This window comes from Lutra lutra, chromosome 18 (genome assembly GCF_902655055.1).
Source record: "Lutra lutra chromosome 18, mLutLut1.2, whole genome shotgun sequence".
NCBI classification, from domain to species: Eukaryota; Metazoa; Chordata; class Mammalia; order Carnivora; family Mustelidae; genus Lutra; species Lutra lutra.
This window is the reverse complement of record NC_062295.1, coordinates 14,755,704-14,768,365: the sequence shown is the minus strand read 5'-3', so window position 1 is coordinate 14,768,365 and position 12,662 is coordinate 14,755,704. Positions and strand designations below refer to the sequence as shown.

Sequence of the window (12,662 nt, the reverse complement as noted above, 5' to 3'; positions counted from 1 at the left end):
CTCAGGTCATGATCCCAGAGTTCCAGGATCGAGTCCTGCATCGGGCTCCCAGCTCCATGGGGAGTCTGCTTTTCCCTCTGACCTTCTCCCCTCTCATGTTCTCTTTCACTCTCTCTCTCTCTCTCAAATAAATAAATAAAATCTTAAAAAAAAAAAAAAGAAAGAAAAGAAGATTGTTCCCTAAGTATGAACACAGAAAGCTCTCTAAGACACCCTGTCAAGTTAAAAAAGGAAAATAAAGTGGGCAATGCCAGCCCAGAACGATGGTTCAGAGTGTGGATTCTGAAGTCAGCCTGGCTGGGCTCGAAGTCAGTGCATCCACAATCCTCCTCACCAGGGGCCCCTTTAGAACACCTGTCACACGGCAGTGTGAGCACCAGGGACACGCCGAGAAAATGCCTGCCATGCGGTCAGCAAACCTGGTTGCTGTTGTACATGTTACTCCTACGGGAATATGTGTATAAATACTCAGAAACTGTTATTGTACATAGATCCCTAAGAAAATACAAAGAAGGGGTGCCTGGGTGGCTCAGTAGGTTAAGCGTCTATCTTCGGCTCAGGTCAGGATTCCAGGGTCCTGGGATGGAGTCCTGCATCCGGCTCCCTGCTCGTCGGGAAGCCTGCTTCTCCCTCTGCCTGCTGCTTCCTTGCTTGTGTGTGCGTGCGCTCCCTCTCTAATAAATAAAAAAAATTTTTTTTTCCAAAGACTTATTTATTTGACAGAGAGACAGCAAGAGAGGGAACACAAGCAGGGGGAGTGAGGGAGGGAAAAGCAGGCTTCCCGCTGAGCAGGGAGCCCGATGCAGGGCTCAATCCCAGGACCCTGGGATCACGATCTAAGCTGAAGGCAGACGCTTAACAACTGAGCCACCCAGGTACCCCATCAAATAAATAAAAATCTTTAAGGGGCGCCTGGGTGGCTCAGTGGGTTAAGCCGCTGCCTTCGGCTCAGGTCATGATCTCAGAGTCCTGGGATCGAGCCCCGCATCGGGCTCTCTGCTCAGCAGGGAGCCTGCTTCCTCCTCTCTCTCTGCCTGCCTCTCTGCCTGCTTGTGATCTCTCTGTCAAATAAATAAATAAAATCTTTAAAAAAAAAAAATAAATAAAATAAAACCACAAATGAGTTTTGAAGTGCCTCCATAAAGAAAGGAAGAAGCTTCCAGGATCGGCTCTAGCCTCTCCCCAGGCCCAGCGGCCTCCAAGAGCCGGGCCCTGTGGGCGGCTCGGTCAGCTGAACTGTTACAAACAAAACACCCCCTGCGGGACCCCTGCAGATTGAAAACAAAAAGATGAGAAGCTGCCACCCCCGCAGAACCCACCACCAGCGGCCGGCCGTGTTACCGTGGCTGCGGGGTCCGCTGAGGCTGCGAACAAGGAGAGGGGGTCGGTCCCATCCAGCACACTGCTCAGCGGGTCTACCACGGAGCTGGAGGATGACGAGGACGTGGAAGAAGAGCTGCCTTTCCGGCTCACTTTCTTGGTCTTTGACTCTGTGACCTGTGGGAGGGAACCCGAGAGGTCAAGTGCAAGTTTCCCAAGACTTTTCCCAGAGAAATCCATGTGCTTTTACTCATTCCCTTCGTCGAAGGGACCCTTGCTTGGAGCAGGGAGGCTTATCTTTTGTGACAAATGGACAGGACTCAGAACCCTAGCTATGGAGGATGGGAAGGCGCAGAGTAGGGGTGAGGAAGAGACAGGGCCATCAGGACCCGGGAGCTGAGCTCTAACTGCACCCCTGTTGAGCCCTCTTACCCAAAGTGTGTCCCTGGACAGGCAGTATCTACATCACCAGGGAGCGGCTCGAAAACATGGACTCTCGGGCTCCCCTGGGACCTACTGCATCAGAAACCTCATCTTCACAAGACTGTCAGATCATCCACGAGGTGACAAGGGTCTAGGAAGGGTCATGAACTGGGGACCGCGAGATCCCAGGGTTGTCACGCTCTGCATGTAGTCTCAGAGGTGGGGCGAGCTGTGTCATCACCACAAAGCAGTGGTGACGATGATGAAAAGGTTCCTTTTTGGAGAAATTCCCAATGCCACCTGCTGGTGGTCCTAAGGGGTGGGGGGCAGGTGTTGGGGTATGAAGCCATGTCTTTGTTCCACTCGCCTCCAACTGTCCCCAACTCCAGATGACCGGACCAAAAGTGAATCTTTGAGCCAAGAGAATCCAACCAGTCTCTCTGCTGAAAATAGGACCACATTCCAGAAGGGCTAGTTGCCCTCCACTCCCCTCTTGAAATGAGGAAGCTATGAAAACCCAGGGGTCAGGGGCAGAGGGACAGTAATGGACACTTTGGGACGGTATCCACAAGGAGCAGAGGAAACCTGTCCCGAGAGAGAGAGACAGAGAGAGAGAGAGAGAGAGGATGAGGATGGGATGTAACAGAATGACAAAGAGGGCTGGATGAAAGACAAGCTGACTGGCCTTTGTCCCTGGTCCTGGGAAAGGGGGCTCTCCTCCTTGGAGTGTCTGTCACTCACAAGCCTCTGGGTCATACCGGAGTTTAGCTAAGGAGATGCCGCAGCATGGGGGCTGCTCACGACGGAGACCCAGCCTGTGAGCACAGGCAGGTGCTATCAGCTTGACCTCAGGGGAGGGAGATGCAGAGGGGATTTGATCACGTGGCCAAGGAATCACTCCTCCAAGCCAATGTAATAAAATCCCCAATAGGGGGGCGCCTGGGTGGCTCAGTGGGTTAAAGCCTCTGCCTTCAGCTCAGGTCGTGATCCCAGGGTCCTGGGATTGAGCCCCGCATCGGGCTCTCTGCTCAGCGGCGAGCCTGCTTCTAACTCTCTCTATCTCTCTGCCTGCCTCTCTGCCTACTTGTGATCTCTGTCTGTCAAATAAAATTTAAAAAATCTTTAAAAAAAAAAATCCCCAATAGGAAGTGTGGATGCACCAAAGCTCAGGGGAGCTTCCTGGTCGGACACGACGTGTCCACAGGCAGAGGGCACGGAGCTCCCTGTGGAACCTTCCCGGACCTCAACCTAAGTGTCTCTCAGCTGGCTGCTTCTCACTTGTATCCTTTATATAAAACTGTAGGGACAGTAGTTTCCAGAGTTCTGTGAGTCTTTCTAGCCCAGTGTTGAGCCCAAGGGACATCTCAGGGAACATCTGGATATGCAGCCAGCTGCTCAGAAGCACAGGTGGCCTGGGGTCCCCCATATTTGCAGTGGGTGTCTCAAGCAAGGCCAGGCTTATTGGAGACCTCGGCCTAAACCCATAGGGTCTGACGCCATGACACCAACCTCGGGTGATTTGGTCAAGCACCTCTTGCTGATGCATATCTGTCACTCCGTCTGCCTAGCATCATCCCTCCATCCCCCAGGCTCACAGTCCATGTTCTTTTTGGGAAAGCAGTCCTCCCTGACTCTCAGCCCTTGCAGGGCTGGTGGGGTGGGCACTGCTACCAGCCCCTAGGCCAGGCACTACCCCAACCCAGTCAGTCACCAGAGTGGGTCAGGGAGGGATACGCAGCCCTGCTGGCAGAGAGTCTCCCAGATGCTGTGTCATTAAGCTGTGCGGTGCCAGCCCAGAGCTCGGTCTCCGCGCGAGTGAGTTCCTGAAAACAGAACTGACCCACCAGTGGGTCAGTCATGGTCACACAAACCCAAGGGGCCTGGAGGGGCACTGGGGGGCAGAAGCTCCATCTAGGATCTAGGGCCTCTGTGCATTGTCAGATTCTCGGCCGTTAGGAAACTTCAAGTCCTCGGTAACCACCAGTCTGTGTCTGTCGCTCTTATCCCCAACCACGGTGACACACACACACACACACACACACACACACACAGCTTCTACTCCTTGCCGATCAAATAGCGCAATCCCCAAAGACGGGGACTGTCTACACCCCTTGCCTGCTTTCCTTTTTTTTTTTTAATCACTCACAAGTAGACCAAGATGCTATTCAGGGCAGCATCCTCTACGGGAAAATCAGAGAGATGCTTAATGTTCCACATGGGCAAATTAAGAAGGTCCACATCAGGAACAAAGGCATCCCGTGCTGTGTCAGCCTCGCGAAGACGAGAAAGGGCAGAATGCACATGATGGTGGGTGAGGTCAACGTCACAAAAAAATGGAAATAAAAAACTAGCAGAAATATGCAAAACCAGCTACTGCGGGCAAATGGGAAAGACCCCAGACCAGGCCTATAATTTTGTGGAGTGAGAGTATCAGGTAGGGAGCCCTTGACAAACTTACAGTTATGGGCTTCAGCGGGTGATAGTCCCCAAACTCCAACGGCACAGCCTCCAGCCGGCATGATGCAAACTCAGCCTTGTAGTTCCTGCTCCTGGAATGCCTGGAAGATAGCAAAACCCACACAAGGATCAGCTGAGGGACACACAGAACACACTCGATCCGTTTGCTGAGACTTCCTCAAGGATACGGCAGTTTATAGCAGCATGGTACTTCTACCAAGACCGAGAAATGCTAAATAGAATTCTAACACTCAGTTCAAGGTCTAAGTAGCTGCAAAAGCATCTGGGACCTGTATCCAGACACCAGAACCAAGGGTGCTCAGTGACGTCAAGTCAACTCCCCTCCCCGGCCTCACCCCCAAGACCACAGAGGCTTGAAGGAAGAGCTTCTCAACAGAAGTGGGTGTAGGAAACGGAGAGATTGGGTCCTGGGTTTCCCCGCAAAAGATTCACAAAAGCTGTATGAAGCCAGAGAAGGAAGCCAAGCAGGAGGCAGACAAAGGGAACAAGGTTTTCATCGTCTGAGATCATGAGATGGAAAAGGGCAAAGAGTATCCACACTGATGCACGCGGGGCAGAGAGATGGGAAGGACAGCAAACAGCGGGAAAGGCGCTAAGGGGCGGGAAGGGAAGGTCTAACACACATACAACTGGAACCCTAAAGGGTAAGACAGAAAGAACAGCAGAAGCAGTGTTCGAAGGGATGACGCTGAAACGAAAGACATCAAGCTAGAGACTCAAGAAACACCTGTGCCCCAAGCAGGACCCATACAAAAGCACAACTAAAACCAGACTTGGGGCTTTTGTAGTAAAATGGCTAAAAACTAAAGAGAGGATTTCTTAGAAGGGAAAAAAGAGACCCTATTTTCAAAGAATGACTGTTGTCTCAGCAGAGATGACAGCCAGCAGACAAAGGGGTGGTCTCAAGGAAATGACCTGCCAACCAACAATTCTGTACCTATGGAAACTACCCTTCAGTCATAAGGGCTAAAGGGTTTCCAGTCAAAGAAAAATGGAGACCAGAAGATACAGCAAACTATGCTTAAGAAAAAAAAAAAAGCTACATGTAGAAACAAAGTGATCCCAACTGAAAACAAAACATATGTAATATGTACACACTCATATATACCCATACCTACTTTACAGTAATACAAGATAAAGGTGTGGGTAAAACTAGATTAGTGACAGCCAAAAATGATAACTTATGGTATTTAAAATACGTGTAAAATTAAAAGGCACGACAACTAGCAGAAAAGAGGTGCTAAGGTCTGAAATCTTTACCCCCAAAGATGATCGTGTTAGAGGAGATGGACCTTCAGGACATGATGAGGTCACAAGGGAGAACTCATGAGGGGGATCAGAGCCCTGAGAACAGGGACCCCAGGGAGCCCCCCATCCTGTGAAGACACACGGTGCAGCTGTCAGGATCCCAGACTTTTAGCCCCCAGGAGAAACAAATACTTTTGTTTATAAGTTTACCCTGTGATTTTTTTTTTTAAACAGTAGCCCAAATGGACTAAGACAGATAACAGAGACTGAGAAGTGGGGGTATACCGAAAATACCTAAAAATGAGAAAGCAGCTCAGGAACCAGAAGGGGTACAGGCTGGAAGGGTTTTGCAAGACAGACTAGAAAAGCCACACGGGCGACTGTCACAAGGGCTGGCAGAGAGTCAGGAGAGCTGCAGAGAAAGCCTTGACCCTCCTCCAGAACAGGCCACTGACTGCGAACAGAAGCTGCTAGAAGTTTAGACGGTGAACGTCAGTCTAGCAAGGCCTCAGATGGAAACAGGACCAGGTTACTGGACAAGAAAGGCGATTCCTATCATAATATGGCAGGGAGCTTGGCCAGACTGCGCTCATGTCCTGGTGTTCTGCGGAAAGCAGAACTTGGGAGCCATGAAATGCGGTATGTGGGTGCGGACATTTCTAAGCCCAGTGTTGCAGGGGCAGCTTGGCTGCTCTTGAATAACTTCGGTAAAAATCATGAAGAGAGAAATGACTGAAAGCCAGAAGGGCTCATCAAAAGGGAAACCGTTTTTGTTTTGTTCTAAGATTTTATTTATTTGAGAGAGAGGGAGCACAGTTATAGGGAGAGGCAGAGGGAGAAACAGACTTCCCTCAGAGCACGGAGCCCAAAGCAGGGCTCGATCCCAGGACCCTGGGACCATGGCCTGAGCCGAAGGCAGACACTTAACAACTGAGCCACCCAGGCGTCCCAGGAAACAGGTTTTAAAAACTTGGAAAATACTCAGGGTCTCAAAGAACATAGAGCCAGACATGACGCTCCTCAGCCTCCATCCCTCCCACTCTGACCACCCCCGCCGCCATTCCCAACCCCGGGGATTCATTAGTCCTTGCAGGAACCCCAAATCCAGCTGCACTGTGCAACCTGTCAGCCTTACTGAGCTCCACTAACCCAGAAACCTAACTCAGTACAAGAGAACGGAGATCCCAGGTCATTTCATGACGATCCCTTTCTAAATTAACTGTGGCTCTGAGAGAAGGAACAGAGGAAGGCCGGTCAACAACACAGGTAGAGCTCTACTTTTTATTTTGATGTTTTGAAAAGAAAAACCCTATCATGATATATTGCCTAATGTCTCTGCGTCACACCAAACACACCCGGTCTTCGTCTCCAAAAATATAAAACGCTCTTCCAAACTCCCTGTGACATGTGGCCAGCCAATCCTTGATTTATAAAATAAACAAAGACATCCAGAATAAATAAACTGGAGTAACACCCATCAGCAGCCATAACGGAATTTAAAAGTCAAATGATGCTTTTCCTCCTTTCAGATCATTCTTAACTTCATCAATGGAATTTTGAAAGGTTTAATAGAATGAATGGAATTGTAATCAGACCTGAAATTCGGTTGCTATTTTTTTCATCCCTGTCATAATCGTCAACAAATCAATCAACAACTGAGAAAAGCACAGTCTCAAAAGAGTAGGGTAACTTGATATGCAGAATAAAGCAATAGTTCTCATTTATTATGTGCTGACTGTATACCGGGATCCAGTCCAAGCCCTTTCCCTGCCCTCTTTCATTTAACCAACCCCCTGATGCAGGCGCTCTTAGAAAAGCTGAGGCTGATAGAGTTGAGGTGACAGCAGAGTGCTTAGGGACACAAGCAAACTGAAGCAGCCCGATTCTCGGGTGCAGGAGCTCTGTAGACCACCTGTGGGTCCTCTTGAGAACCTCAAACAATTGTCTGCTTTTGTCTATTTTTTTAAAAACTTTTTATTTTTTTTAAAGATTTTATTTATCTGACAGACGGAGATCACAAAGAAGCAGAGGCAGGCAGTGGGACGGGCGGGGGCAGGGGTGCAGCAGGCTCCCTGCCGAACAGAGAGCCCCATGTGGGGCTCCATCCCAGGACCCCGGGATCATGACCTGAGCTGAAGGCAGAGGCTTTAAACCACTGAGCCACCCAGGCGCCCTATTTTTTTTTTTTAGGACCAAGCTTTGAAATAAATTTTTTAAGTTTGAGGGGAGGAGGAAAAAATACAGCTTCTGGGGGGGGAAAAAAGGAAACATTTATCCTTTTAGAAATTTCATGTCAGACAGCGATCTGTTGATTTTTCTATCACTTCCATTGTTTTTCCTCAATTTTGTTCTTGGCTCCTAAATCGTTTCCCCACAACTTGAGATGCTGAAGCCTGGTCTTCCAGGCCTGAGTCTTTGATAAGGCCAACAGCGCCCCCCGGCGGGCATTTTCCCAACATCCCTACTTTGCTTTTTCCACTCAGAACAGAGCAGACGGACCTGATAAAAATCCCCCATGGCCCCAGGTCCCAGCAACGCTAAAGCCTCGCGTGGGTCCTTGGCGGCTGCCACAGATGCCAACTTTTCCCACCTCTACTCCTGGCTGTGCCGAGCCGCTGGCTACTCAAAGGTGGTCCAAAAAAATCTCAAAGGGGTGTTGAAATTCTTGACTAAAAAGCAGGTGTTTTTAGGGGATTACCACAAGATTTAACAGGGAAGGTGACCCACGGTGTGCTGGACATCACAGATGTTAGCCCCGGACAAAATATATCAGAGATGTTAAAGTGTGGGTGGAAAGAGGCATTCCGGGGAGACCCATAACAACATAGCAGGGTTTGGGGAACCCTGCACCCCAGAACCCACAGCCCAGGGCCTGGATTGGAGGTCCAGCTCCGGGGAATGGTTAAGAGCTCGGCACAGCCACTGGGCTCCAACCCTCAGGCTCCTCACAGGCTGCTCGATTTTAGGCAAACTAACTGCTTCGCCTCTCTGCCTCCACTTCCTCACCTGAAAACTGGGGCTGTTTTGAGGACTAAATGAGATGCTGCACACTAAGCACTTAACACAGAGCCTGGTGACCACAAAAAAGACCCCGTAAATGCCAAATTTAACGAAAGAGACCCCTTTCTTCTCTGCAGAACTTCTGTTTCCTCATTTGTGCCACAGAATATTACTGAGCACCTACTATCTGCCAAGCTCCATGCGAGCCACGAAAAGGTTAAAACTTGGTCCCTTTATTTGAAAAAAAATTGACCGACTGAGAGAGAGAGAGAGGGTGCACGCATACCAGGAAGGGGCAGGGACAGAGGTCAACTCTGTGCTGAGTACCCGGCTGGATGTAGGACTCCAGGTCACGACCCTGAGATCATGCACTGAGCCGAAATCAAGAGTTGGGCACTTAATGGACTGAGCCACCCAGGTGCCCCTTAGTTCCTTTTAAAGAGCACCAAGCATCTGGAATTGGCCAGATCAGGAGCTGTGCAGACCCCAGATGTTAAGAGGTTTATGGCACCTCTGTTTGTGATTTAAAGTTGCAGGTAAAAATGTACTGGGATGCACAGTGTCTTCCTGGATTTTCTCATTCGAAAATTCCAGACAAGTTAATTGAGGCCAGGTGTTTCTCATTGGTTTTGGTTTTTAAGCCTTAATGATACCCTAAAATGTGCTTCACATGATGAGATCCAAGGAAAATCAGTGGCATCCAATTCCGATCGAGCGTACCAAGAGCTTGGAAGGAAATCGCTGCATGTTAGCTAGCTGCAGGGAATACGGAAGGCAGCTTTTATCGAGCATAAAATCAGAAGGTTGTATTTATTTTAAAGGCCGGGCTGTATATTCTTTCATTTGCTCACTCACTCACTCAAGGTAAACCACTTCACATCATTTGGAAAGAAAGATGAGAAGACGATCTCCCTTTCTGAGATGCATGGTAGAACGCACATCCCCAAATAAATAATCACACTGTGCCCGTCACATTTTGCTCACTTCCCGCGGGCACACAGCACCAATCACTCCCAACCACTCCAGTCAGGAGAGCCCTGACAGGTCGGTCAGCCAAAGCACATGCTGGTCCTGCGTGTTAGGAGCTCCTATTCATCCTCCAAAACCCAATTTAAGACTCTACCCCTGCTAAGCCTTCCCCGAGCCCCCAGGTGGGGTTATGCCTCATCCCAATGCCTGCTTTGGAGACCCTTCTGTTCTGTGTGTCTGCTCCTTCAACTGTCAACTCCTTGAGGCCAAGGCCTATGTGTGAAGGCTTTACATCAGCCGTGCCCAGGCGCAGGGCACTGCACGCAGTGGGACGAACGGAAGCCATTCTACGGATGAGAAAATCAAGAGTGCTCTAGGTGAGCTGAGTAGCAGAGCAAACAGCCAGGTGTCCCGTATCATCCAGACTCAGAGCTGAGTCCACCATTCTCTTTCCAGCATGCAGCGCCCCAGAACCTGGGGGACAGGCAGCCGGGGAACTGGAGTCTTCTTTACCGAATGAATGGAGAGAGGGGCCTGAAAGGTGCAGGGAAGGAGTACCCGGGAGGGAACCAAGATTCCACCCATCCTGTCTCAGGGACCTCCCCTGGACCGGGGTAGTGGCCGTGGATTCTGCGGTCAAAACCACCGCGGATGCGACGGGAGACTCCACCAGCACCGGCGGAAGAGAGCAATTCTCAGTCACTCGCACGCACACGCTCACACTCGCAGAGACAGACCCAGAGACAGCAAAAACAGCCCCTCTCCAAAGACCACCCGCCGCTTCTTCCTTACCAGGGAAAGACGGCCATCTTCCCAGTCACATGAGCACTAGCACCCGGGCAGCCGGCCCTTTTCTCCTTTCCAGACACCGCCTCGCCCCGCCCCGCTCTGGCCGCCATGATTGTAACGGGCAGATGCTCCCCCGCTGACCCTTGGGAGCGCCATGATTGTGAGGGGCAGATGCCCTCCCGCTGAGCTTTGAGAGCTCCATGATTGTGAGGGGCACATGACTTCCGTTGTGCCGTTCACTGGCGCCATGATTGTGAGGGGCACAGTTCCTTCAAAGCCTAGGCTATACCGTCTGCGAGCGTTATAGTTGAGGAGGACGCCAGTGTTGCAAAATCCAGGCTGTGCTGTCTGCCAGTGACATGACTGTAAAGGACAGGGGCTCTCCCTTACACCCCAGGCTGCCACGTCCACCGGCATTATTGTTATTGGGATGGGCACCAGCATCGAAGACCCGAGGTTGGGCCGCTCGTGGGCGCCGTGATTGTAAGGGGCAGGCACACTTCCGGTGAATGGTCCGTGACTGCGAAAAGCAAATACACTACCGAAGCTCGTGTCAGATGCCATGATCGTGAGGGGTGGGCCTTCTTCCCCGGAAGGCCCGTCATTCCACAACGGTGACGGGCCAGGCACACTTGCGGAGCGCCGGTCTAGATGCCATGATAGTAAGGAGCGGACTCACATCCACTGCGGTATCCGCGACGCCATGATTGTGAAGGGCAATCGAAGCCTCCCCGCCCCCCCTCCCCCGAGGCGTGCCGCAGCGTGGACATGCGCCAGGTGTGGGAAGGGACAGCCGGCTGCCTAGCCCACCAGCGCCCTCTGGGGGCGGAGAAGGAGGAGGACACGGACGCAGCGAAGACCTTAACCGTGGCTAGGGATGAGGAGAGGGTCTCTGGGGTTCGCGCGGATTTACAGCGAATTCGCTGTTGGCCTGGGATTGGAGCCGTTCTTACCCCGCCGCTGCTTTCCCCTGCTGTCCCCCCTCCCGGGAGTAATATCCCGGGTCTCTAAGAGCTGCCGTGGATCCGAGATGACCGCCTTCCGCTGGAGCTAAACCGCGTAGGGAAGTTAGGGTTATAGCTTGTCACCTAATTTGGCACAGCTGTACGTTTCCGTAAAGGTGGATCCCCGTTTCGACCACAGAATTTAGGTGTTGCGGTGTTTCCTCGGATTAAAAAAAAATCCGCTGTTTTCCTAAGAGCTGCCGTGTACTGCCTGCTTACGGTGTCAGGCGCTGTGCAGCCGCTTGACGGTCCCCTCCTAGCAAACCTCTGACAGCAGCGCCCGGGTTCGGGAGCCCCTACAGGTGGCCGGCCTGAGGCGCCTGAGTGCCCTGGGCGGCAGCGGCTGCGGGTGACCGATCTGGTGCGGAGACGCGCCGCATCGCCGGGCGGCATCTCGTCCCCCGCTTCGCCCCCTTGGGCTCGCTTGCGTCTTCTGACAGCGCGGGAACCACATTCTCGGGGAAACAGCCGAATACCGCACTCCCGGCCCTCCGACGGCACCGGGGAGTTCCGCGCGCCGGGTCCGGCGCGGTCACCCGGGACACGAGACTGACGCGAGCACTCAGGTGTGGGGAGACGGCTCTACAGCGCCCGGCGCGCGCTCGGCGCTTACCCAAAGCCGCGCACCCTCGGACCCGCCCGGGGTCGCGTTACCTTGAGAGCTTTGGTCTGCGGGGCCAGCGGCTGTCGCCTGCGCGTGCTCACCGCGCGCGCGCTCGCGCGGACCACATTCCAGTTTGATTTGCTGTATTCAGCAAGTCTCCGTTCTGTTGTTTTAGGGGGTTTGTTTTGTTTTGTTTTAGATTGGGTTGGGGATTTTTTGTTTTTATTTTAATTCCACTTAACATACAGTGTGATATTAGTTTCAAGCATACAACACAGTGATTCTTGTTTCTTTTAAATTATTTTTATAACCCATGCGTGTGCCCGCTGTGGTCCCTCAGTGGTAAAGCAATCCACCTCCATTTGCTGATTTTTGTATAACTGCTACTTTTCATTAGGGGTTGGGGGGGGCTTGTTTTCAGCTCCGTGTGAGTCCGTATGAGTAGAGAGGCCCCCCAGTCATATCCTCGTGTGCACCATTCCCGCAGATGAAACGAATCACAGTGGAAGGGAGGCCCCAGGAAAAGTGATGGGCTCTTTCCGATTATACAGTGCAGGCTCTCCTCCGGAAGAGGGGAAAGTGAGGCGCGTTCAGGGCGCTCACCTTGGACCATGAGGCCGTGGTAGCAGCAAGACCTGGCCCTTGAAGCGTGCGAATTACAATCCGCAGCTTTGATGGGAGCTTCAACCTCAGCATTCCCTCCCCTTGGCCCCCAGGAGGCTGCCAGCTCCTACTCACCTGAGTGAGCTCCAGCTCCCGTGAACTTTCCCTTCCTGAAAAGTCCGATTGGTGCAAAATCAAATGCTGGACAAAGCACTGGTATAGGT

At 51.7% G+C, this 12,662-nt stretch overlaps 1 protein-coding gene across 1 annotated transcript in view; it reads right to left on the bottom strand.

Moving 5' to 3' along the window:
- The window catches only part of VPS35L (VPS35 endosomal protein sorting factor like), a 118,061-nt gene extending 107,695 nt beyond the window's left edge, over positions 1 to 10,366 (bottom strand). The window contains exons 1-3 of the mRNA XM_047713195.1: positions 10,231 to 10,366; positions 4,202 to 4,301; positions 1,342 to 1,497 (exon numbers count right to left, since the gene is read on the bottom strand). Coding sequence (XP_047569151.1) covers positions 1,342 to 1,497; positions 4,202 to 4,301; positions 10,231 to 10,337 — 363 coding nt within the window. The 5' untranslated portion in view covers positions 10,338 to 10,366. The remainder of the gene's footprint in view (positions 1 to 1,341; positions 1,498 to 4,201; positions 4,302 to 10,230) is intronic.
- Between the last annotated feature and the right edge of the window lie 2,296 nt (positions 10,367 to 12,662).